The 27,924-nt window shown below is 41.8% G+C and overlaps 1 protein-coding gene across 1 annotated transcript in view; it reads right to left on the bottom strand.

Moving 5' to 3' along the window:
• The window catches only part of si:dkey-191m6.4 (rho GTPase-activating protein 22), a 177,503-nt gene that overhangs the window by 4,505 nt on the left and 145,074 nt on the right, over positions 1-27,924 (bottom strand). Inside the window, exons 5-8 of the mRNA XM_034193578.1 lie at positions 1,963-2,170; positions 1,708-1,840; positions 1,559-1,632; positions 121-242 (exon numbers count right to left, since the gene is read on the bottom strand). Of these exons, the coding sequence (XP_034049469.1) occupies positions 121-242; positions 1,559-1,632; positions 1,708-1,840; positions 1,963-2,170 (537 nt within the window). The remainder of the gene's footprint in view (positions 1-120; positions 243-1,558; positions 1,633-1,707; positions 1,841-1,962; positions 2,171-27,924) is intronic.

The following is a 27,924-nucleotide window of genomic DNA, read 5'->3' on the forward strand; positions in this document are numbered from 1 at the left end:
CAAAATGCTGCACTTGTGCTTTAGCCTCAATAAAATAAGCTTTTCAGGTAAACTGTTTCTAAGGCAACAAGTTGTTTTAAACCAAGACTTTGCCCACAAAGTATTGGAAATCATCCAAACCTTCCATGATAGTGACAGGGTCCTCCATCTTGGGCCGAAGGATGTTTGGGCCAAATACTGTGGCAAGGTTCTGGACACTCATCTTGTTTTCATGACAGTGGGACTGGACCTCATCAAGGAATCTGAGAAACAGTTACAGTTAGAAAGGTCTGCTTGCGTTTCAGATTGATGCCTGAAAGTGGTCTCCTATTGCTGATTTTTGTTACCCAAATGTCTATGTTTTCTGTGGAGAAAGCATAAATCAGATACCCAATCAGGACCTGAAATCTGGTGAAACTGGGGTAAAAGTAACATAGAAAATTGTAAGCAATTGGGAAAATTTGAAACATTTTAAAAGATTTATGATGTTGGGATAAACCTTTATGCACAAAACATGAATAATCAAATTTAATTTAATTCAATTTAAATTTAGATTGGTGGGGGGTAATGTGTAAAGGTAAGTGAAAGTGGACAATAGGATACAAAACATAGTAATTGGGGCCTACTGTCATCTGAGCAGAAGCCTCCTTCTGATGTTCATCTACATCATCATGAAATACATAAAAATAATGTAGCGTTGTTCAACAGAAGACAGCACTGAGACGGTATCAGATGCTGCAGCTTTTTCAAAAAGGCTGGGGGAAAAACACTGAAGTAGGATTATCCATGTGTGCCAAAATCAACTGTGTAATGGGAATTGCATGTTCTCTGGTATATCTAACAATATTCGGTTGTATTCTGCAATAATCCGATACACTCATATGTAAGTGGATATAAAATAGTTGGTAATACGAATATGCCTACTAGTTTTATAAAATTGGGCCCAATTTCCTCAATTTTTAAATCAAGATGGAAATTAGGGCCAGCAATTGACAACAGGAGACTGCCCTTAATTTTCCAAGGTGTTTCCAATCTATGAACAGCTCTTCTCCTTCTGAGTAATGGTAATGTAACTAGGGGGAGTTGGTACCTCTCCACCTCCTAACAAATCTTCAACTCCTTCAACACCAGAAAAATTACTGTCCATGTCTCTAGAACCACTTTCTGTGACTGTGATAAAGACCGAGTGCCAGATATTTCTCTGACAAATGCCGTTCCTTGTCCTGGATCCAGGATAAAGCTTTGGTTACCCTGATGTGGATGAGGATTCCAGAACACCTTCCAGCAGTTTTAAAAACATTCTTGCAGTTATATTTTAATGCATGTGCAAATGTGGTCTCATTTTTGTTTCAGATCTGCTGGATTGGGTAGATGACTCTGTGCCAAATATGGCAAATGGACCATTTCTATAGAACATTTCCATCGAAGGCAGGTGGACAAAGCACAATTACAATTCCACCCATTCACCCATGAACTCACGTCAGGGTAATGTCTGGTTTCTGTTGTGTTGGGTAACCATATTCTCTAACCTTTACGCCAACACTTCCCCCAGTTCAGAAGACAATAGTCTTGGACTTACTTGCATATATACTTGAGAAGATTGTAGTTGGGTAGAGGTAGAGTGCTGACTTGCTTTCCAAGTTCCTGGATACCCTTAAATGGACAAATTCAACTTTATTAGAAAATAGATGTTGATGAAGACACAGGCATGGGGTGTAAGGTGCATACCTCATCTTCATCTTTGGCCAAAAGTTGTGCACATGTTAGAAAGTCCTCATATTTGGAGAAGGGAATGACAGGTTCAGGCAGCTCCCGCAGGTATAACTTTAGCAAGGATGCCACTGTGTGGATGTCTGTGTTACTGCAGGGTAGTAAAGAGATGTTGAATACATTACCCAGCAAAAATAAAGGTACCCAGAAGAGTCAAGCTTGATTGTGGTGTCTTTGGGATCTGACCTATCCAAAGCTGGTATTGTTCTTTACCTGTCAAATTGAGGCTTGTCACCACAGTCGAAGGCCTGCTGCAGCTCTTTGACCAGATTGGCCTGCCCTGGCATTCGAAAGAGACCTTCCTCATTCAGACCTCTCTCTCTGATGAAGTCCACACACTGTTCCACCAACAGGGGCGCCAACCTGGGTCCAAACTTCTTCTCATATTGTACAGTGTCTTCTAAACGCTGGCCAAATATTCCTGCAGACACATGACAGCATGATGAAATTGGATCTGTACAACTGACTTTTAGAACTGTTTCCAGCTCCACTTTCTATCACATCCATGTCTTACTTGCAACATATAAATATGCAGTTTCATTTCATAAATGACTCACCACTGTTTTAATACAGCCATAAACAACATTTACCTGTAGCATTTGAAGGATATATATCCTATATGCACATAATAATCGACATTTATCAATGCTTATCAATCATGTAATCAATAGCTAAGGTTAATTATGCAATATCTATTATTTGTCCAAATACTTTTGAGCTATGTGTCCGAATACTTTTGAACTGTGAAATCTTGTATGGCTCTTCGACCAACGCTATGCAAAGCCAGTTAGAACAGGATGTGAAACTGCCAAGCGGGTATGTTTAGACTTCTCTGTCTGGAATATGTGCAACTTTGAAGTGTCAAATGCATTTGTGGTAGTTTCTGCGCAAACAACACCTTATTATTTTATGGCTCAGTCACACAGCACTTAACGAAGGGCAACGATGCCCTGATGAAACAAGAAATCTGGACTTTCATTGGCATAGTTTAATCTTTGCGCAGCTTCGTTCCTGCAGCTAGCGCTTCATCAGGATTTTTAAACTGTTGAAAAACGAAGGGCAACGAAAACCTCAATTCGTCCGTGTTTCGTTTTGCTGTTGTTCTTGACGTTTTTTAATCATACATCAAACAGACTTGCAGATGTATCAGAGGAGTCATGCAAAGCAAGACAGATTTGACTTAAGCCCCTTTCACACCGGCGCAAATGTAGAGCTGCGTATTGTGGCGTACCATCTACGCCAAGTTGAGCAGCTCTACTCCCACTTTAAGCAGCTCTATGCTGAGTTTTTTCTCCCTAAGCAGCAGTATGCTGAGGGCTACGCGCGTAGAGCACTGGACACAGAAAGTTCGCAGTTTTAAGCAGGTCTGTGCAACACAGTGCTCCTGCACACATCCAAAAACTGAGTGCATGCATCCAGAGTGAATCAGCTGGAGGGCATGATCACACAGCCGCTGATGGACGTGTGTGTGCTCAGAACAGGTACTCAAACCTCAACTCATCCTGAAAGAGAACAGAAACAGCAGGTCGGTTGCGCTCTTTCTCTCTCTCTCTCTCTCTCTCTCTTTGTCCGTCTCTGTTGCTCTCACTCTCTGCCTCTCTCTCTCGCCCTCTCTCTCCCGCTCTCTCAATCTCTGCCTCTGTCGCTCTCTCTCTGCCTCTCTCTCTCGCTCTCTCTCTATCCATCTCTCTGCCTCTCTCTCTCTCTCTCTGCCTCTCTCTCTCAATTGCTCTGTTGCTCTCTCTCTCTCTCTGCCTCTCTCTCTCTCTGCCTCTCTTTCTCAATCGCTCTGTTGCTCTCTCTCTCTGCCTCTCTGTCTCTCTGCTGCTGCTCTCTGTCTCTGTCACTCTCTCTCTCTCCTGCTCTCTCTCTGCCTGTATCGCTCTCTCTGTCCATCTCTCTCTGTCGCTCTCTGTCTCTCTGTCACTCTCTCTCTCTCTCTCCTGCTCTCTCTCTGCCTCTCTATCGCTCTCTCTGTCCATCTCTCTCTGTCGCTCTCTGTCTCTCTGTCTCGCTCTCTCTCTCTCTGTCGCTCTCTCTCTCTCTCTCTGTTGCTCTCTCTCTGTCGCTCTCTCTCTATTGCTCTCTGCCGCTCTCTCTCTGTCGCTCTCTCTCTCTCTGTCGCTCTCTCTCTCTCTCTCTCTCTGTCGCTCTCTCTCTCTCTCTCTCTCTGTCGCTCTCTCTCTCTCTCTGCCTCTCTCTCTCTCTGCCTCTCTCTCTGTCGCTCTCTCTCTATCGCTCTCTGCCTCCCTCTCTCTCTCTCTCTGTCACTCTGTCTCACTCTCTCTCTCTCTCTGCCTCTCTCTCTCTGTCACTCTCTGTCTCACTCTCTCTCTCTCTGTCTCGCTCTCTCTGTCTCTCTATTGCTCTGCCTCTCTCTCTCTCTCTCTCTATTGCTCTCTGTCTCTCTCTCTCTCTCTATTGCTCTCTGTCTCTCTCTCTCTCTCTATTGGTCTCTCTCTCTCTCTCTGCCTCGCTCTCTCTCTCTCTCTTTGTCTCTCTCTCTCTCTCTCTCTCTCTCTCTGTCACTCTCTGCCTCTCTCTGTCACTCTCTGCCTCTCTCTGTCACTCTCTGCCTCTCTCTGTCACTCTCTGCCTCTCTCTCTCGCTCTCTCTCTCTCTGTCTGTCTGTCTCACTCTCTCTGTCTCACTCTCTGCCTCTCTCTGTCACTCTCTGCCTCTCTCTCTCGCTCTGCCTCTCTCTCTCTCTGGTGCATGCTGGTAGTTTGAGCAAACGTGAGAGTCGCGGGTGAGACTGTGACTCCGTTCAGGTGAGGTGGCGTTTTTTTTTTTACTTTTTGGTGGTTTTTCTTCATTTTAGGTTTATTTATTGGTTGTTTTTTATTGGTTGGACTGGTTTGCGTGTGGGGTGAGGGTGGTCCCGGACCCAGCTGTGTCTGTGGAGGATGTCCTCCCGGCTGTGGGCAAGCAGGTCGGACATGAAAATGTAACGTTTGTGCCCGGGATGAACAGAGCCACGGTGGTTTTTCTGTCAGAGGAGTGTTACTTTGCTCAGCTTGTTCAGAATCAGAAAAGTTTTATTGCCAAATGAGTGAACAAGTTCACAACATTAGGAAATTGCTGCGGTACTTCGTGCTAACATAAAAGACAAAAAAAGACTTCCAGTATGGCAGCGAGCTAGAGCAGACGTGCGGAGGGTGTCCGGGGCGACATTTACTTTTTTTTCTTTCAAAACTTAACTGCAATTTATGGCTACTCGTTTATGAATAGCACCAAACATTATTTGACTGCGGGCTGAAGTGATACCGGATACTTTAAAGATGCCATCGCAAAAAGTAAAAGTTTCTCCGGATGCTAGCAGGCAAGCTAATGCTAACACCACCGAAACAGTAGCATCTACAGTATCGCCAGAAACAGGGGATTTAGTGTCAATGTCCGCGTTGAGAAGTGAATTGGAAAAGAACAGAGACCATTCTCACAGAAATAAAAGCCTCGCTTGGTCCTATTAACTCAACAATATGCAATATCAAAGCTACGCTGGATGCGCTCGAGCCTCACCTTACTGAGTTTGAAGAGTGTTTGTCAGACCAAAGTGACAGAATTGCTCGCCTGGAGAAGCGTGTTGATGTTTTGGAGAAAGAGAAAAAAGAGCTTATGGCGAAGACGGAATATCTTGAGAATTATTCACGCAGAAAAAAACCTTTGTGTTATTGGTTTACCAGAACGACTTGAAGGACAAGCTATTATTCCATTTATGTCACAGTTTTTTGTGGATGTGCTGCAAGAAGAAAGTTTTGTCTGCCCGCCGGAGCTGGACAGAGCTCATAGGATCCCGGGAGTAGCACCTGGAGATCGGGAGAGACCAAGACCATTCATCGTGCGCTTCTCAAGGTTTCAGGAAAAGGAACGAGTCCTAGCCATCTCATGGAAGAAAGGGCAGCTGTTGTACAATGGTCACCGAGTCTTAATTTTTCCGGACCTCAGTCCTGCTCTTTCCAAACAACGTGCGTCTTTTAATGCAGTGAAGAGCAAACTTTACCAAAAGGGGGTTAAGTTTTTCCTCCGGTACCCGACTGTTATGTGTGTCACACACCAACAAAAGGACTACATTTTCAAGTCCGCAGACACCGCTCAAGACTTCTTTAAGCAGCATGTGTTGGACGATGAGTAGAACACTCAGTGATGATGGAGCGTCACAGTATAAAGAAGGTTGCGCACCTCGTTGGAACTTGCTCCGAGACTTGGTAAGAAGATTAATCACCGGACAATGGACACATTACAAACTTGTCACAGGTTCATCATCCCTTTATTTAAGTTTTACGGTTAATATACCTACTCTGTAGTCAAGTCTCATATATTTTTTGTTTTATGTTTTTATTTTTATTATTATTATTTAAATGTATTTATTTAAATTTTTTATTTTTTATTATTATTTTTCTTATTATTTATTTATTTTTATTTATTTTTTATTTTATTTTATTTTTTCTCCCGTCTGTTAATATTATTGTTCTTGTGGTTATTATTGTGGTCAGTTGATATTATATTAATGGTGGTGGTGATTATAGATATGAATGAATGTGGTAATAGTACGTTGAAATTACTTTTATTTTATTGCAGTCTGAGGTATTATTTAATGTCATTTTTGATATGTATAAACTGTTGCAGTTGAGTTTCTTTCAGTTTTTTTTTGTGCTCTTGGACTCCCTCTGCTCTAATGTAGAGTAGTGAGAGGTTTAGTTCTTGATCAGAGACCTTCTGGAAGGCCAGTAGAGTTATTTTGACCCTGTCCACTCTGTTTGGGGGGGTGGAAGTAAGGGGGGGGGGGGGGGGATTTAGAAGCTGAGGACTTTTCATTGAATTTTTGGTCGCCAGGCACACAATTATTGTTATTTCTACTCATGGTTTTTATTTTGACAACTATTCATGGTAATGCAGGTTAAGTTTAATCCAATAACCTTACGACTCATAATGTAGGAGAGGATTTGGGACGCTCAATCAGAATTATGTCCTGGAATGTGGGCGGTATTAATGGGGCCACTAAGAGAGCTAGAGTCTTCTCTCATATTAAACAAATAAATGCAGATATCGTTTTTTTGCAGGAAACACACCTGCGTAATGTTGAGCAGCAGAAGCTAAATCAAGGTTGGGTTAGTTCAATTTTTCATTCTCGGTTTAATAATAAGACTAGGGGCGTAGCGATCTTAATCAAAAGGCATACACCTTTTATAATGTCCCAAACTGTTGTAGACAATAATGGGAGATATGTGATCGTTGTTGGCACCCTTTGTCAACAACCAGTAATTTCAGTGAATGTTTATGCGCCTAATCACGATGATTTCTTTATCAAGAAATTAGCTTCCTCAATACCAAAGTTAAATTCCCACTCCCTGATTTTAGGTGGAGATATAAATACCATTTTGGACCCTTCTCTGGATAAATCCAATCCCAAAGTCTCCACACCACCAAAGATGGCACAAGCTCTTTTGCAGTTTACTATGTCCCAATACGGTTTTACAGATGTATGGCGACACTTACACCCCAAAGATAAACAGTTTTCTTTTTATTCTCATGTCCATAAAACACATTCGCATATTGACACTTTTGTGATTGATAAGACTCTCCTCTCTTTAGTCTTGACAGCTGAATACCAAGCCAGAGTAATTTCGGATCATTCACCTTTAACATTGGACTTAAAATTTGTATCTCAACTCAGACGTTTTCGGTTTTGGAGATTTGATCCTTTACTGCTCTCAGATAATGGTTTCATCAAAAGAATTTCAAAGACCATAGACTTTTTTTTGGAGACCAATCGGATTGATGAAACTAATCCTAGTTTACTATGGGAAACTTTGAAAGCAGTCTTAAGAGGAGAAATAATCTCTTACTCCGCCCATGCTAAAGCCCCGTTTACACATTGACGGTAAACTCTCCCGGAAGCATCCCAGCAGTCCCGGAAGCATCCCAGCAGAGATTTTGCCCCCTCTGGGCCATTTTAGGGATCAAACGCCGTAGTTAACGCCGGCGCACGGGGGCGTGGTTTGGTTCCGGCTTCACCGGGAATCGTCGAAAAAATGATTCAACATGTCGAATAATTCCGGGACGCTCCCGGAGAAGTGGCCTGACGACGGAGACAACGCAAACAACGGCGTTTGATACTTTTTAATCGCCATGTCATCCCGCCCCTTCCTGTAGTGCCGCAGTTTACACCGCCGTAATTGCCGGCTGGCGTTGTATCCCTAATCAACAGCGTGTAAAACGGTGATAGAGCCCACATCTGCGTCCTCAAAGGCGTTTTAACCGGCGACAGAGGCAGACAAAACGGCGGCGCTAGCAGACAGTATGCTGTTCTAAACGCCACCTCCCGGTTAATGGCGTTCCAAATGGCCGATAGGCGTCAGTCAGTATAAAAACGCTAGCGCGCTGCATGCAGGTCTCTCACTCGTGGCCAGCTCCAGATATTTTTGCAGAGAAGCTCCAGTATGCCTCCTAAAATAAAATTGGCAGCGGCAAGGACTTACCAAGAGGTCTGGTTCAGAAGCAGAGGGTAGCCCTGTGGTGCAGACGAGCAACACGTTGAGGAGGGGAAAAAGGAGAGAAAAGAAAAGGCTGAGAGATGAGCTCCCTGTCACTCCCTCCCCCTGCACTGACAGCTGCTTCAGCCTATTATACTCTGGGGGGCGGTGCCTATAAGCAAAAGTTCCTGGAGTAACGCAGGATTTGCCTGGATAAATCCAGCAGTACACAGGGCATTATCGGCAGCAGCAGAACACCGCTGTTCTCACGCGCGTCTGAATCTGCGATTGTAAAGGATAGAACTGAGTATTAACCCCCGTTGCCTGACGTGTGCCGGATGCTACGGCGTCAAAACTCCGCTTTATTCGGCGGATTTAGCGGCATTTTGTCCGCGTATTTGCGGTTAGTACGGCGCTCAAAACGCCGGCGAAATGCTCCGCCCCTTTCCACCGCAAAAACAGCCAGAACTACCGCGAACTTTGGTCTACATACTACCCGCCGACAAAACCGTCTATGTGTAACCTGGGCTTAAGAAATAGTCTGCGCAAACAAGAATTAACAAAATCTATTTCTGATTCAGATAAACAATATGCTATATCACCTACTGCTGAACTTTACAAACAAAGACTGGAAGTTTAGACTGAATTTGATTTGATATCAACATCTGAGGCTGAGAAGTTACTCCATATGGCTAGAGGCACTGTATATGAGCACGGCGAAAAAGCGGGGTGCCTTCTGGCAAATTATTTGAAGGGCCGAAGGGCTGCTCAAATGATCCCACAAATTTAAAATTTGGCCAATCAAATGATAACCGATCCTCAAGAAATAAATGACACATTTCTGACTTTTTATTCACAACTTTATAAGTCGGACAATTTATCTGATGACTCACAACTACAGGACTTTTTTGATCATATAGAATTGCCACAACTATCGATCAGGAGGTAACTTGTTTAGATGCCCCCATTACTCTTAATGAGATTCAAACGGCTATTAAATCTATGCAGAGTGGGTGTTCCCCAGGACCCGATGGATTTTTGGTTGATTTTCACAAGATTTTTTTCTGCAAAACTAGCCCCATTGTTGCTCCATATGTACGACGACTCCTTTCAGCAAGGCATTTTACCACCTACTCTAAGACAGGCTGTTGTTTCATTAATCCATATACAGGGAAAGGACCCATTAAGCCATTCCTCTTATCGACCTATATCCCTCTTAAATGTGGATGTAAAGATTTTGGCAAAGATCTTGGCATGTAGACTTGAAAAAGTTATGCACAGTGTGATTTCAGAAGACCAAACTGGCTTCATACGGAATCGCCACTCCTTCACAAATGTAAGGCGTCTTCTTAATATTGTGCTTTCTCCTGACACACTGCCTATTCCCGAAGGCGTCATCTCTTTAGACGCCGAGAAGGCGTTCGACAGAGTGGAGTGGCCTTATTTGTTTTCTGTTCTTAACAAATTTGGCTGTAGCAATCACTTTATTTCTTGGATTTGCCTTCTCTATACTTTTCCACAGGCCTGTGTGTGCACCAACTCTGTTAGATCAGGTTTTTTCCCCCCTTTCACGTGGGACACGGCAGGGGTGCCCATTATCTCCTCTCCTGTTTGCCCTGGTTATTGAGCCCCTTTCCATTGCACTTAAGTCAGATTTGCGTATTCCGGGTATTAACAGGGGTGGAGCTGAGCATAAAGTCTCTTTATATGCAGATGATCTTTTGCTTTATATTTCAGACCCAGTTAAAACTATCCCACGTGTATCAGACAAACTTTAATATTTTGGTAAGTTCTCTGGATATAAACTCAACATTGAAAAAAGTGATTTCTTCCCCATTAATGAGCTGGCGAGAAATATTTCTCCCTCTACTCTTCCGTTTGCCTTTTCTGTTAAATTTAAGTATCTGGGCATTACTATATCACAATCTATGAAACACCTCTTTGAGGAGAATTTTGCTGCACTGATTGGGAAGGTCAAGGACGATCTACAAAAATGGGATAAACTTCAAACTACTTTAGTGGGGAGGGCACAAAGCATAAAAATGATTGTTGTCCCACATTTTTTATATTTATTTCAGTGTCTGCCTTTATATCTGCCAAAGTCATTCTTTTCAATATTAATAGCATATTCTCGTCATACATATGGAACGGCAAGCCCCCTAGAATTCAAAAATCTTTATTACAGAGATCGAAGGCTGAGGGTGGTTTGGGTTTACCGGACCTACAACTTTATTATTGGGCTTCCAACCTACATAAAATTCTGTACTGGGCCTTTCTCCCCGAAAGTCAGTGGTGCCGTTTGGAGTCGGCCTCATGTCATTCCTCACTTCAGGCACTGATCTGTCATCCTGGGAAGTTGAAACCTACAGAACATACGAATAATCCAATTGTAATTGCTACTTTACAGATTTGGCAACAGATTAAGCACATTTACAGTTGGAATACTCTACCTCTTCATAGCCCTGTGTGCAATAACATGTTATTCAAACCGGCGTTGTTGGACTCTAGATTTTCTGTCTGGGAGAGGAGAGGTTTAAGAACAATTGGGGATTTTTATACAAATGGAATTTTTTCCAGTTTTGAAGATTTGCGGTCTAGATTTGATCTTCAGACCTCAGATCTATTTAGATATCTCCAACTTCGTAATTTCCTGAAATTAAATACCCCTTCATTTCCGACTTCCCCTCCTTCCTCAGGCGTTGATCTCCTGTATCCTGTATTAAAAAAATCAAAGCGACACATTTCTTTTTTGTACAACGTTATTACCAGATTTCTCACCGGCCTTGACTAAAATTAGGACTGATTGGGAGACGGAATTGGGTATGTCTTTCAATGATGATTGGTGGTGTGGAGCACTTCGGAATATAAAGTCATGTTCATCTAGTGCAAGATTTCAACTTATACAGTTTAAAGTGGTCCATAGCAGACTAGCAATAATTTATCAGAGTGTCGCAGATGTATGTGACAGGTGCTCACAAAGCCATTGTAATCTTACACATATGTTCTGGTCTTGTCCAAATTTGGAAGAATATTGGAAATCTTATTTTAAGTCTATTTCTGAAATTATGGGGAGAGATGTCTTGCCTTGTCCATGTATCGCCATTTTCGGGACTCCAGTGCTCGGTCTTAAATTAACATTGAAACAGACCATGATTTCTTTTACTTCACTTATTGCTCGGCGAAGGATTCTATTGTTGAAGTTGCAAAAACTGCAGTATTTAAATCAGATGACATTCCTGTTACACCAACCAACAGGCACGATAACTCTGATGATTCTAACAATGACAAATTGGATTCAGTGGACATTTGTGGAGCATGGACAATGATGGGCATGAAAGACAAACCCACCATCACTTTGGTGGTAAATGGTTTTCCTTTTGAGTTCTTGTGTGATACGGGTGCATGTAGAACAGTGATGAACACACTGCCCCTAAAGCAAAAGAGTTACACAATTAAATTTATGTGAAATCAGCTAATGGTATGACTAACCAAGAAGTAATGTTGAAACCAGTGAACATTACTGATCCAGACACCCACCGTGAAATAAACAAACCCATTGTCTTTTCTCCAACATGTACAGTGAATCTCCTGGGACGTGACTTGTTACAAAGTCTAAAGATTGGCATCCTCCCAACTTCAGGACGAATGAAAGTGGTCAGACTGACTACAGATGACATATTTTATGACGCCACAGAAGCGACTAGATACTCATTGGACCTGACGGACATGACACAGGCTTCATGCCTACTTCAAAATGCTGTAAAGCAATTGACTGATTTACAGCATGCACTCCATCTTGAACAGTTCTGGTGATCAAAGTTCCACATGTAGTGAGTGTCCTACTGTTACAATCAAAAATGTCTTTCTTGTCACCCGCCAGACAATTATTTCATTGAATTAAATCAAAGTGGTCCATACAAATACTGCCTGGTGTTAATTGATGCATTCTCCAAATGGGTTGAAATCATTCCATCAAGACATGCTGACACACTGACAGTTGCAAAAGCAATCTGTAAAAACATTGTCCCACAATATGGGATACCAGAAACAATGTACAGTAGTCCTGCGGTATGTGACATAACCTTGTTTTGGCGTACCACCAAAGTTGTTTTGCAGTTCTGAAATCTATAGGGAGTGTCTTTAACCAATCTGGGTAATGCCCCTCTAGCACCCTTGGGGAATTTGCAAATATGCAAATGAAGGCAGTCATTACCAAAATTTCTTTTTTCAGCAGTAATTCAGGTAATATACTAGCTAACAGAATAAAAATGGTGTTTATACCCATGTTTTCAGGGTTTGCGGTACAGATAAACCCATTTCCGAAATGATCAGGTGTTTTGCATATGCAAAGTTATGCAAATTAGTACCAACATTATGCAAAATTACAGTTTATTTGTCCATATATACATGAACGTAAATGATATAAACACAATAACAATGCACATATCCAGGCCTATTGGGTTTGGTTACAAAAATGCCATTTCTTTGTTAATCTAGTGTTAATATGCATATGCAAATCATGTAAATGAAGGCATTAATTACCAAAATTTAATTTGTTCGTTATGGCAGTTTTATTATACAAGGTAAAATAGCAAAAACAGAGTCTATCTACACCTATCCTTTCAAGGATAAGGGATTAAGATAAAGCCATTTCCAAACTGATCACAATATAATAAATTCAACCACTGCTTCAAATATGTGTTTGCTGAGGGAAAAGTAATTCAGTGTCAAAAGTTACAAGAAAGTTGAATTGGAATTTGGGGTAAATAATGCAGCTCTTTGTACCAGTCTAAGGGCTGAGAATATCATCATCGTCATCATTAACAGAGCCTTCATCAGCTTCCTCCGTTTGTTTGTTAAACGGATTCCTACAGACATTTGGCTCACCATGACATGTACAGAAGAATGTACATGGTAGATGAGCAGCTTCACATCCACACTGTGCATTTTGACATGGATCATCTGATGCACAACCACACCTGATCATTTTCAGAACATATGGTGGTGCTAGTGCAACATCTGAGGGGGTTGTGACAGGTATGAGAGTCTTAGAATGTTCATCCTTACTCCAGCCATACTGTGTAACCTCAATGCTTGGCGGGTGTGGTGATAACACTAATCTCCAAATTGCAGCTTGAAGGTGAGCCCTGCTGGCATTTTGTGCAAATGCTTCCGTTGTGGGTGGAAGGCATTTCAGATCAGGTGCTGATGTCACACGTTTTTTCGACATCTTCTTTGACCACAATTCCACTCTAACATCAGACATAACTTCCTTGTTTGATCCATAGCACTGTGCTATGAACACTGTAGCCTCTGCAGTCACTTCTGCCAGTGGAATATGCAGGTATCCAAGCTTGGTAAGAGAATGTCCTGCCTTCAAGGTTTTCAAAGCTGATCCTTTGCATATCCCAAACAGTTGGGCTACAGTGTCACAGCCAGACAAGCAATGCATGGCGAGCAAGTTGGCTACTATGTGTGAATGTTCCTTAACAGTTTCTGCAATATCAATGACTGTTCGGTCACTTCCCGTTGCTTCCTTTGTAAGGCTGCATGTGAGGTGAAGATCTGCATAATAATGCAACAGTAAGATGAATACATCTGTATCGTCAGACACTATTGAAATACTTTTAACCCCAGATTGTGCCAATCTAGCCATCTGCTGCACCATTATCACTTCAGCCTCTTCATGAAATGTTTCCAACTCTGACCTCTCCCAGCACGTCTTTGGTGACTTCAACTGGTTTGGAATCCTTTCCAGTAACCGCAAGTTTGTGGGGACCGCACAGCTCCTTCTTCACTAGTTCTGCACAAATGAGATCAATTATCTGAGATTTATTCTCCACTACAGTGAGAACCACTTTCTGTGGGGGAAGAGGACATGTCAAGTTGAGGCGATGGCGTCAGCTAGCAGTTTGACCTGACCAGGCTCGGACTGATAATCTGTGATTTTGAGCATTTGCCCAGTGGGCTGCTGCACGTTTAGAGGTGCGCGGGCCGGCCCTCCGATATTTACAGAGATTATGGAAATATACAGTGTTCTCGAACCGCGCGCTGCTGTCAACACGAGGAAAGTTCGTGATCGGTGAAGCTACAGCATTTAATCAGTGCAGCTGCAGAGCCACTTCCTGAATTTGTGTCAAAATAAAAGTTCTGTAGTGTTTCATACACTGCGCAGTCTTATTCTAGGTTTCAGTTTTGTTTCCGTTTGATCACACAATGGAGACTTACATCGAGCACAATGATTGACATGACCAACAGCCAATGACAATGGAGAAGCATACAAGGTGGCCAATCAGATTGCAGGAAGAGCAGGCGGCCGCTCCCGCCCCTGTGAATGGATTGAGTCCTCGGCGCCTGGACTTCTCTCCGCTCTTCTACTGATACAAGGTTGGGATTGTTTCTTTTATCTTAATTAACTGTGCTTTACTTTTGTTAATCTTTTGTTAATCTCTGCTCTGAACTGCTCTTGACTGCCTCTACTGGTGGTTGGCTCTCACTGCGGTATTGTATCACTTCCTGTTCCGGAGCACAGCGGTGTTTTTCTGTATCTGTTAGCTGTTTAATCTGCGCAGTTAGATTGATCTAGTTATCTAGATTACGATTTGTTTCCCAGTGTAATCTTTACGTGCCTTAACTAAAGCACTCCTTCTGCTGAATCACCTCTAAATTATTTACACATTATTCACTTTGCGTGTTTTTAGGAATCCGCTAGCTTAGCGTAGCTACTAGCTCTTAGCCGATTTAGCATGGCGGCTTCTCCTGTCTCTCCCTCACTTTTCTGCTCTGGGTGTGAAATGTTTAGTTATTCCTCGGCCTCCTTTAGCAGTAACGGTAATTGTAATAAGTGTAGCTTATTCATAGCTTTGGAGGCCAGACTGGGCGAATTGGAGACTCGGCTCCGCACCGTGGAAAATTCTACAGCTAGCCAGGCCCCTGTAGTCGGTGCGGACCAAGGTAGCTTAGCCGCCGTTAGTTACCCCCTGGCAGATCCCGAGCAGCCGGGAAAGCAGGCCGACTGGGTGACTGTGAGGAGGAAGCGTAGTTCTAAACAGAAGCCCCGTGTACACCGCCAACCCGTTCACATTTCTAACCATTTTTCCCCACTCGGCGACACACCCGCCGAGGATCAAACTCTGGTTATTGGCGACTCTGTTTTGAGAAATGTGAAGTTAGCGACACCAGCAACCATTGTCAATTGTCTTCCGGGGGCCAGAGCAGGCGACATTGAAGGAAATTTGAAACTGCTGGCTAAGGCTAAGCGTAAATTTGGTAAGATTGTAATTCACGTCGGCAGTAATGACACCCGGTTACGCCAATCGGAGGTCACTAAAATTAACATTAAATCGGTGTGTAACTTTGCAAAAACAATGTCGGACTCTGTAGTTTTCTCTGGGCCCCTCCCCAATCAGACCGGGAGTGACATGTTTAGCCGCATGTTCTCCTTGAATTGCTGGCTGTCTGAGTGGTGTCCAAAAAATGAGGTGGGCTTCATAGATAATTGGCAAAGCTTCTGGGGAAAACCTGGTCTTGTTAGGAGAGACGGCATCCATCCCACTTTGGATGGAGCAGCTCTCATTTCTAGAAATCTGGCCAATTTTCTTAGATCCTCCAAACCGTGACTATCCAGGGTTGGGACCAGGAAGCAGAGTTGTAGTCTTACACACCTCTCTGCAGCTTCTCTCCCCCTGCCATCCCCTCATTACCCCATCCCCGTAGAGACGGTGCCTGCTCCTAGACCACCAATAACCAGCAAAAATCTATTTAAGCATAAAAATTCAAAAAGAAAAAATAATATAGCACCTTCAACTGCACCACAGACTAAAACAGTTAAATGTGGTCTATTAAACATTAGGTCTCTCTCTTCTAAGTCCCTGTTGGTAAATGATATAATAATTGATCAACATATTGATTTATTCTGCCTTACAGAAACCTGGTTACAGCAGGATGAATATGTTAGTTTAAATGAGTCAACACCCCTGAGTCACACTGTCAGAATGCTCGTAGCACGGGCCGGGGCGGAGGATTAGCAGCAATCTTCCATTCCAGCTTATTAATTAATCAAAAACCCAGACAGAGCTTTAATTCATTTGAAAGCTTGACTCTTAGTCTTGTCCATCCAAATTGGAAGTCCCAAAAACCAGTTTTATTTGTTATTATCTATCGTCCACCTGCAATCAATCAATCAACTTTTTTCTTGTATAGCGCCAAATCACAACAAACAGTTGCCCCAAGGCGCTCAAGGTCGTTACTGTGAGTTTCTCTGTGAATTTTCAGACCTTTTGTCTGACTTAGTGCTTAGCTCAGATAAGATAATTATAGTGGGCGATTTTAACATCCACACAGATGCTGAGAATGACAGCCTCAACACTGCATTTAATCTATTATTAGACTCTATTGGCTTTGCTCAAAAAGTAAATGAGTCCACCCACCACTTTAATCATATCTTAGATCTTGTTCTGACTTATGGTATGGAAATAGAAGACTTAACAGTATTCCCTGAAAACTCCCTTCTGTCTGATCATTTCTTAATAACATTTACATTTACTCTGATGGACTACCCAGCAGTGGGGAATAAGTTTCATTACACTAGAAGTCTTTCAGAAAGCGCTGTAACTAGGTTTAAGGATATGATTCCTTCTTTATGTTCTCTAATGCCATATACCAACACAGTGCAGAGTAGCTACCTAAACTCTGTAAGTGAGATAGAGTATCTCGTCAATAGTTTTACATCCTCATTGAAGACAACTTTGGATGCTGTAGCTCCTCTGAAAAAGAGAGCTTTAAATCAGAAGTGCCTGACTCCGTGGTATAACTCACAAACTCGTAGCTTAAAGCAGATAACCCGTAAGTTGGAGAGGAAATGGCGTCTCACTAATTTAGAAGATCTTCACTTAGCCTGGAAAAAGAGTCTGTTGCTCTATAAAAAAGCCCTCCGTAAAGCTAGGGCATCTTTCTACTCATCACTAATTGAAGAAAATAAGAACAACCCCAGGTTTCTTTTCAGCACTGTAGCCAGGCTGACAAAGAGTCAGAGCTCTATTGAGCTGAGTATTCCATTAACTTTAACTAGTAATGACTTCATGACTTTCTTTGCTAACAAAATTTTAACTATTAGAGAAAAATTACTCATAACCATCCCAAAGACGTATCATTATCTTTGGCTGCTTTCAGTGATGCCGGTATTTGGTTAGACTCTTTCTCTCCGATTGTTCTGTCTGAGTTATTTTCATTAGTTACTTCATCCAAACCATCAACATGTTTATTAGACCCCATTCCTACCAGGCTGCTCAAGGAAGCCCTACCATTATTTAATGCTTCGATCTTAAATATGATCAATCTATCTTTGTTAGTTGGCTATGTACCACAGGCTTTTAAGATGGCAGTAATTAAACCATTACTTAAAAAGCCATCACTTGACCCAGCTATCTTAGCTAATTATAGGCCAATCTCCAACCTTCCTTTTCTCTCAAAAATTCTTGAAAGGGTAGTTGTAAAACAGCTAACTGATCATCTGCAGAGGAATGGTCTATTTGAAGAGTTTCAGTCAGGTTTTAGAATTCATCATAGTACAGAAACAGCATTAGTGAAGGTTACAAATGATCTTCTTATGGCCTCGGACAGTGGACTCATCTCTGTGCTTGTTCTGTTAGACCTCAGTGCTGCTTTTGATACTGTTGACCATAAAATTTTATTACAGAGATTAGAGCATGCCATAGGTATTAAGGCACTGCGCTGCGGTGGTTTGAATCATATTTATCTAATAGATTACAATTTGTTCATGTAAATGGGGAATCTTCTTCACAGACTAAAGTTAATTATGGAGTTCCACAAGGTTCTGTGCTAGGACCAATTTTATTCACTTTATACATGCTTCCCTTAGGTAGTATTATTAGACAGTATTGCTTAAATTTTCATTGTTACGCAGATGATACCCAGCTTTATCTATCCATGAAGCCAGAGGACACACACCAATTAGCTAAACTGCAGGATTGTCTTACAGACATAAAGACATGGATGACCTCTAATTTCCTGCTTTTAAACTCAGATAAAACTGAAGTTATTGTACTTGGCCCCACAAATCTTAGAAACGTGGTGTCTAACCAGATCCTTACTCTGGATGGCATTACCCTGACCTCTAGTAATACTGTGAGAAATCTTGGAGTCATTTTTGATCAGGATATGTCATTCAAAGTGCATATTAAACAAATATGTAGGACTGCTTTTTTGCATTTACACAATATCTCTAAAATCAGAAAGGTCTTGTCTCAGAGTGATGCTGAAAAACTAATTCATGCATTTATTTCCTCTAGGCTGGACTATTGTAATTCATTATTATCAGGTTGTCCTAAAAGTTCCCTAAAAAGCCTTCAGTTAATTCAAAATGCTGCAGCTAGAGTACTGACGGGGACTAGAAGGAGAGAGCATATCTCACCCATATTGGCCTCTCTTCATTGGCTTCCTGTTAATTCTAGAATAGAATTTAAAATTCTTCTTCTTACTTATAAGGTTTTGAATAATCAGGTCCCATCTTATCTTAGGGACCTCGTAGTACCATATCACCCCAATAGAGCATTTCGCTCTCAGACTGTAGGCTTACTTGTAGTTCCTAGGGTTTGTAAGAGTAGAATGGGAGGCAGAGCCTTCAGCTTTCAGGCTCCTCTCCTGTGGAACCAGCTCCCAATTCAGATCAGGGAGACAGACACTCTCTCTACTTTTAAGATTAGGCTTAAAACTTTCCTTTTTGCTAAAGCTTATAGTTAGGGCTGGATCAGGTGACCCTGAACCATCCCTTAGTTATGCTGCTATAGACGTAGACTGCTGGGGGGTTCCCATGATGCACTGTTTCTTTCTCTTTTTGCTCTGTATGCACCACTCTGCATTTAATCATTAGTGATCGATCTCTGCTCCCCTCCACAGCATGTCTTTTTCCTGGTTCTCTCCCTCAGCCCCAACCAGTCCCAGCAGAAGACTGCCCCTCCCTGAGCCTGGTTCTGCTGGAGGTTTCTTCCTGTTAAAAGGGAGTTTTTCCTTCCCACTGTAGCCAAGTGCTTGCTCACAGGGGGTTGTTTTGACCGTTGGGGTTTTACATAATTATTGTATGGCCTTGCCTTACAATATAAAGCGCCTTGGGGCAACTGTTTGTTGTGATTTGGCGCTATATAAAAAAATTGATTGATTGATTGATTGAAATGCAACAGCTACGGACTTCAGCTCCTTAATTTGCTGCTGTGTGAATCCTAGCAGGAGGAGGAGACGTGCGCTCCTGGAAAGCTCGTGTATTTACGCTGCACCGTTGTAAGAGACTGACCAAGAGTGATGACAGTATTTTTTTTTATTATTATTTGAACGTATAGACCCTCGGTCAAGTGATCTCCTGCATACCACAGAGCCGGTGTTCTGTCGAGATGAGGTGTGCCAACTTTTGACACTCTGAGCTGTGATGTACCTTGGCATTGTCCAATAGGAACGGCGCGTCGGGCCAAAACACGGAAGACTCGTGGCAGAAACCACTGATCTCTACAAAATGGATTGGACCAATCCGATTGGTGCAGAAACCACTGATCTGTACAAAACATTAACGTGTGACAGGACTGCTCATTTATAGAGCAGTTTTCTGAAGAAAAATCATTGGAAATGTTTTTTTGTTGTTGTTACCTCAAAATTTCTGATTACTGTTAAAGTTTAGAACACTTGTAATTAAAATAGGTAAATAATCCAATAAATGGTTCTTTAGAAACCTTTCATCTGTATTAAAACCACCTGTTATTTCAGATTAGATAATTTCTTGTTTAACATAAGGAACCTCAGACATTTATTTTTAGACAAATAAAATAACATGGAAACTTGTATATTTTTTGAAGTCTGGTAGATTATTTATATCTTATTTCAACCAGAAAAACAAACACTAAATAAATACAAGTGTTTATTATAAATGCAAAAGAAAATAATTTAACAATGACTGCAGTGTGATTGTAAAGTAGGATTTCTGTGACATAAACCTCATGATGTTTATATATATATATATATATATATATATATATATATATATATATATATATATATATAGTCATTTAAACTTGTAATTTCGTCAAAATATGTAATTGCCTTTAATGTTATCAGGATGCCCCCTCGTGGTGCAGGGTCCGCGTTTTGTACTATGATCAAGGTGAAATGACAGTGAAAGTGTGTGTTTAGGTGTGTGTTCATGGTGTTTAGGTGTATCATCATCATCAATTTCATCATCAATTTTATTTATATAGCGCCAAATCACAACAAACAGTTGCCCCAAGGCACTTTAAAATTGGTCCTAGCACAGAACCTTGTGGAACTCCATAATTAACCTTAGTCTGTGAAGAAGATTCCCCATTTACATGAACAAATTGTAATCTATTAGATAAATATGATTCAAACCACCGCAGCGCAGTGCCTTTAATACCTATGGCATGCTCTAATCTCTATAATAAAAGTTTATGGTCAACAGTATCAAAAGCAGCACTGAGGTCTAACAGAACAAGCACAGAGATGAGTCCACTGTCTGAGGCCATAAGATCATTTGTAACCTTCACTAATGCTGTTTCTGTACTATGATGAATTCTAAAACCTGACTGAAACTCTTCAAATAGACCATTCCTCTGCAGATGATCAGTTAGCTGTTTTACAACTACCCTTTCAAGAATTTTTGAGAGAAAAGGAAGGTTGGAGATTGGCCTATAATTAGCTAAGATAGCTGGGTCAAGTGATGGCTTTTTAAGTAATGGTTTAATTACTGCCACCTTAAAAGCCTGTGGTACATAGCCAACTAACAAAGATAGATTGATCATATTTAAGATCGAAGCATTAAATAATGGTAGGGCTTCCTTGAGCAGCCTGGTAGGAATGGGGTCTAATAAACATGTTGATGGTTTGGATGAAGTAACTAATGAAAATTCCTCAGACAGAACAATCGGAGAGAAAGAGTCTAACCAAATACCGGCATCACTGAAAGCAGCCAAAGATAACGATACGTCTTTGGAATGGTTATGAGTAATTTTTTCTCTAATAGTTAAAATTTTGTTAGCAAAGAAAGTCATGAAGTCATTACTAGTTAAAGTTAATGGAATACTCAGCTCAATAGAGCTCTGACTCTTTGTCAGCCTGGCTACAGTGCTGAAAAGAAACCTGGGGTTGTTCTTATTTTCTTCAATTAGTGATGAGTAGAAAGATGTCCTAGCTTTACAGAGGGCTTTTTTATAGAGCAACAGACTCTTTTTCCAGGCTAAGTGAAGATCTTCTAAATTAGTGAGACGCCATTTCCTCTCCAACTTACGGGTTATCTGCTTTAAGCTACGAGTTTGTGAGTTATACCACGGAGTCAGGCACTTCTGATTTAAAGCTCTCTTTTTCAGAGGAGCTACAGCATCCAAAGTTGTCTTCAATGAGGATGTAAAACTATTGACGAGATACTCTAGCTCACTTACAGAGTTTAGGTAGCTACTCTGCACTGTGTTGTTATATGGCATTAGAGAACATAAAGAAGGAATCATATCCTTAAACCTAGTTACAGTGCTTTCTGAAAGACTTCTAGTGTAATGAAACTTATTCCCCACTGCTGGGTAGTCCATCAGAGTAAATGTAAATGTTATTAAGAAATGATCAGACAGAAGGGAGTTTTCAGGGAATACTGTTAAGTCTTCTATTTCCACACCATAAGTCAGAACAAGATCTAAGATATGATTAAAGTGGTGGGTGGACTCATTTACATTTTGAGCAAAGCCAATAGAGTCTAATAATAGATTAAATGCAGTGTTGAGGCTGTCATTCTCAGCATCTGTGTGGATGTTAAAATCGCCCACTATAATTATCTTATCTGAGCTAAGCACTAAGTCAGACAAAAGGTCTGAAAATTCACAGAGAAACTCACAGTAACGACCAGGTGGACGATAGATAATAACAAATAAAACTGGTTTTTGGGACTTCCAATTTGGATGGACAAGACTAAGAGTCAAGCTTTCAACAACCTAAACAATTTAGAAATACATTAACACAGTAAATTAACAAAAACAAGTACATAATTAACAGGAAATAAAAGATTTGGGTTTCTCTTCTAAAAGTGGTTGAGGTCTAAGGTTCTAACATTTTGGACTCACACCATTCCAACTCATTGCTTCATTTATTACCACTCTTGAAAAATGTCAGCTACTGATTTTTATAAACACGACCCAATCTAGAGTCCGTGGATCCCCATGGGCAACATGCTAGTTTTTCTGTAATTTGCCGCAATCTGTGAATTTGCATACTGTAGCATTTCGCAAGGAGGTGATATACTCACTCAAGTAGCCTGAGCTGACAGTACATGTTGAATTCAATACAAACTTTGAGTTGCTGGTTTCTGTTAATGCCTTATAAAAAGCCCTCCAACTTTTAAATACATGCAAGGAGACTGAACCCAAAATGGCCAAAGTTGTTGTTATATTGGCTAGCTGGTTTGCATAATTAAAAATAAAAAAAAACTGCCAAAGTGTAGGGATACTTCTCGCAACATCATGAATCTGCTCATGTGAGTTTGTTGGGGGTAATGAGGGGATGGCAGGGGGAGAGAAGCTGCAGAGAGGTGTGTAAGACTACAACTGTATAGTATTTGTTCATTGGGGGTTCGGTATGGACGGGTGGGTGTGCGTGTTTGGGGGTGGATTCGTTGGGCCAATAGTGTGCTGGTCCAGAGGAAAAATGCCAGGGCCGAAATTTGTTCCCAGTCCGACCCTGGACCTGACCGAATTGATCTTGTGACACTTAATACTGTACTCATAGTAGCGATCAAACACAACATAGACATCTGAAACCTTTGTTTTGTTGATCACAAAGGTACAGAAATTGTCAATGTAATCCTGCACAGTTCCCTTGCAAGGCCAATGTATGCACCAGAGAATAGCACAGCCATCAATGATAGTTACTTCGGCATCATATACATGACGTGAAGACAGAGTAACTTTAAGTTTCTTTTTCAAAGAGGATTTTCCAGTGGCAGTGCGCATATCGCCAGTGTCTTTAAACACTGAGGTTGGCAATGGTGCAAGTTCATGTCTAAGTACATCTGTGAAATCAATGTCACGAGATTGCTGAATGCCCAACACCCTTGAATATATTAGATTCACATCGTAGACATCTTTGCCTCCCACCTTTATCAACTTTTTTGTTGTATTCATTGTGACCACCTCCTTGCTAATTGGTCCATTGAATCTGTCGGGCAGAGAATTCTCGAAAGAAACCATCTGTGCTGTTCCTATTTGTAAGGCCTGCTCTATGTTCACAACAGATGGAGCAATAAGTCCAGTCGCAATATTGACTATGCCATCTGGATGGTCTGATAAATCCAAAGGATCTATGGACAATTGAAGTTTGTCTTTAATTTTGGCTCGATCCTGGTTATCAGCTCAAATTCGAGACGGTTTTTCTTCTTTGTGTGTTGTCACTTCTGTCTCTTTGTTACTACTTGTCATCTTGGTAACATCTTCTTCTAACGTCGAGCAGATATGCATGCTGAAAGCCCACTTCTTCAAGGCAGATGGTTTCAGTGTAATGCCAATGATGCCCCCAGCGCCATGACCATAACGCATAAATGTACTCTCAATGTACATATCTGACCAAATTGCATTCCATAATCCAGGCTTGTGCCTCATTACGTGATGGCCTTTCATGAAATGGTTCAGAATATCTTTTGGTAATCGTTCCATAGAGCGCAAATACGTTTCCCCTTCATTATTCCATTATTTAACATCTTAATCCATGGATAACAGATTTTCCATAATGGCCGACTTCATTTGCATACTATGCAAATTGCCCAAGGGTGCAAGAGGGGCATTACCCAGGATCTTCATATGCACCATCCAAGGATATCAGAACTGCAAAAAAACTTTGGTGGTATGCCAAAACAAGGTTCACCCAAAAATCAGCATTTCACTGCAGAACTACAGTGACAACGGGACACACTTCGTGAATGAAGTAGTGGAGAAAATGGCTGACAATTTGAAAATTAATCTGAAACATCACTGTGCATACCACATGCAAAGTGCAGGACTGATAGAATGCACAAATGGAACAGTGAAAAGCAGACTGAAAAAACGCATGGAGGACACAGGCCGTCCCTGGCCTGAATGCCTGGACTTAGTGAAGTTGTACATGCACATAACACCGACCAGTTCAGGACTGACCCCATTTGAAATCCTCTATGGACAACCTTATAGACTACCACTCTTCTCAATGGACTTGAAGACAGCAGACGAAGAACAGACTCCAGCTGACTTTATGAGACAAACTTTACAACAAAAAGAAATATCCAATGCACATTCACTGCCGCCTGATTCTTTGTCTCCACAGGATAAAGTGCTGGTCGAGCCAGGAGATTGGGTGTTCGTGAAAGTCATCAAAAGAAAGTGTTGGTCCACTCCACGCTGGGAAGGACCATATCAAGTGCTACTGACTACACCCACCACAGTGAAGATTGCTGAAAGACCGACATGGATACATCTAAGCCACTGTAAGCTGCAGCGTGTGCCAGGAGCCTCAAACGAGTAGTGGGGAAGTCCGACTACAAAGGGGTTCCACCGTGCAGGTGTGGTTCATCACAATGTCAGTGAAGCAGGGGGATCCCTACTCAATTAGGTGTGGTTCCCTGGTGACACTGTATCCTAGCAACAATGCCTGAAATGAATGAGCAGGGAGAGAGCGGCCCAAAGAGGCGTACTCGTCCCTCCCATTGCAGGACAGGCTGTTGTGCTGTGGTCTTAGCATGTATAGTTCTGGTGGGACTAATGTTTTGGTGGATAGCCCAACAATGGATGCTACGTGTTCAACTAGCGAAACAACAGCTGACCACCAGAGAGAAACGATACGTCGACATGCTGGAGACACCATGCCACCCATATGCCATGAATATGTGGTGGAGATTTGTGAATTACACTTCATACATGGCTAATCAATCTAACTGTTATGTATGCGTTCACATGCCAGTGTCCAGCACTCACAATGGGCTACATGCTACAGTACCACCACTTATTAAAATGGGCTGTTTATTAGCTTTGTCCACGCACCCAGGAATAAATACAGATATAGATCAGGCCAATTTCACAATCCCAATTAATATAACCGGGTTTTCCGTGTTATCCCGCATAAACTGTTCAGCGAATGGAACACCCGACGCAATAGCATGGCCCCAAGTAAAAAATCCCCTACTAATATCCGACCTACTGATATACCACGCTTTTGACTATTGCTTGACGGCCAGTGGTTCTAGACGATTAGGCGATGTTCCTGAATGGTTGTGCAATGCAATCTACACCTATTGTCGGTATGAGAATAAAGCTGCCCAAAAACAATGCATGAATAATAATACTTGTGCTAACAATGCAACCTTAAGGCGGCTACACTACAAGAAATCATTTGACGACAAAGGATGTGGTTGTTCCGCAACTGCTCCCTCCAAAAAGGGTAACAGGATACTAACTGATTACTACTGGCTCTGCAGCACCAATGTCTATGCCCACCCCCCTCCAGGTTGGGGAGGGACATGCGGATTAGTGTATTGACATGAAGAATTAGTTTACATCCCGAAACATCTATGGTCGATCTCTACTCTGAAATTCAAGGAAGCACACAGTATCAAACGATCCAAACGTACCCTAGTTGATACTGTAGGAGACATACCTCCAGATAAACGTATCTTTGGGGATGGATGGAGGGTTTTATTCAGCTTTGTTCCTCAAGCCGGGGTCAACCTAGTGGCAGATCAAGTGGGAATGACACGATACAGCTTTTTACGTTTTATGAACTCCACCCTCGCTATGGCAAACGCTACAACGGAAGAAATAAGAGCCCTCCGACTTATGGTGTTACAGAACTGTATGGTTCTGGACTTGTTGACTTGGTGGAGTTTCTACACCGGTGCTGTCGGCTGCAGACCCGCAGGCACGGCATTTCATCTGAGCTCCTTCGGCTGCTGAAATGCGCTGTGTCACTGGCAGCTGAGGAGCAAAAATCCCCACATGACTTCACTAAAAACTGTTGACCCCACTGAGATCCTTACTTTAGGTCTCATTAATATCAGATCACCGTCTTTGAAGTCATTGTTGGTTAATGATTTAATTGTGGGGGAGGTGATGGTCTAGTGGTTAAAGCGTTGGGCTTGAGACCAGAGGATCCTCGGTTCAAATCCCAGCCACACTGGAAAATCACTAAGGGCCCTTGGGCAAGGTCCTTAATCCCCTAGTTGCTCCCGGTGTATATAGTGAGTACCTTGTATGGCAGCACCCTCACATCGGGGTGAATGTGAGGCATTATTGTAAAGCATTTTGAGCAGCTGATGCAAATGTAAAAGCTCTATATAAATGCAGTCCATTTATCATTGCCTGGATATGCTTAGGTTATGTGAAACTTGGCTTAAATCCACAGATGTCCTTCCTCTGCATGAGGCCTGCCCACCAGCATACACATTTAGTCACATTTCTCGTGATGTGAGGCAAGGTGGGGGTGTTGCTTTTATTTATAAATCCGGGTTTACCTTATTAACTGTCGGGGTTCATAATATAGTTCGTTTGAGCATCTGATTCTCCACTATGCCCACAATCAAGTACTGTCAGGGTCATAAAAATGGAAATCAGTTGTGCTATTTTGTCACTGTTCATAGGTCCCCTGGCCCATATTCTGATTTTTTAGATGAATTTGGTGCATTCATCTCTAGTCTGTCAACTAGTGCAGATAACATCTTGATTTTTGGTGACTTTAACATTCATATAAATAAGCCCTCTGATCTCCTCTGCAAATCATTCATGGAAATTGTGGATGCATTGGGATTCCAGCAATACATTCAGGACTCGACGCACATTAGTGGAAATACCCTGTATTTGGTTCTCACCCGTGGCTTTGCTGTCATGAATATTGACATCTTACCTCTTCCACTGGTGGTCTCTGACCACTCATTTATTAGGCTGACATTTACACTGCCGCATATGGTGGAGCAACAACCTTGTCTATTGGTGTGGCACGTATTAAACCATCAACTATGACTGAACTCGAAGCTAGATTGCCTGATATTTTAAAATCATGTTTGGTGAATGTTCACTCGGTGGACAGTCTTGCGGATAGCTTAAATTCAGCACTCAAAACTGCATTTGATAAGATTGCGCCTCCTCTATTAAGGCCACGCCTTCCCAAGGTACAGTCGCCTTGGTTCAATAATTACTTGCATGACCTCAGGCAGAAGGCTAGAGGTTTGGAATGGAAATGGCTTAGTTCCAAATTCGAGGTGTTCTGCGTGGCGTGATGCTATTTTAGATTATAAGCCTGCACTATTGGCTACAAAGCAGACATATTATTCTGATTTGATTAATAAAAACAAGCATAATTCAAAGTTTTTCTTTGACATGGGAGCATTTCTCATTCATGGACAGCCATGAATTATTCACTCTCCCTTTTAGCACAGGACCTCCTGGATTATTTTAAGATAAAAATAGAAGACATTAGGTTAAACATATCCCAGCATGCCTTGGTCCAGCCACTACACCCTGCTATTGAGGTGGGTGCTAACACTGACATGTTACCTAGATTTACTGAACTTGATAGTATCTCACTATGTGCGCTGATGAAACTAGTGACACTTACAAAAAGCACAACCTGCTTATTTGATCCTACACCAACAAAACTGTTTAAGGACCTGTGGCCTGGTGGACAT

This window comes from Thalassophryne amazonica, chromosome 18 (genome assembly GCF_902500255.1).
Source record: "Thalassophryne amazonica chromosome 18, fThaAma1.1, whole genome shotgun sequence".
NCBI classification, from domain to species: Eukaryota; Metazoa; Chordata; class Actinopteri; order Batrachoidiformes; family Batrachoididae; genus Thalassophryne; species Thalassophryne amazonica.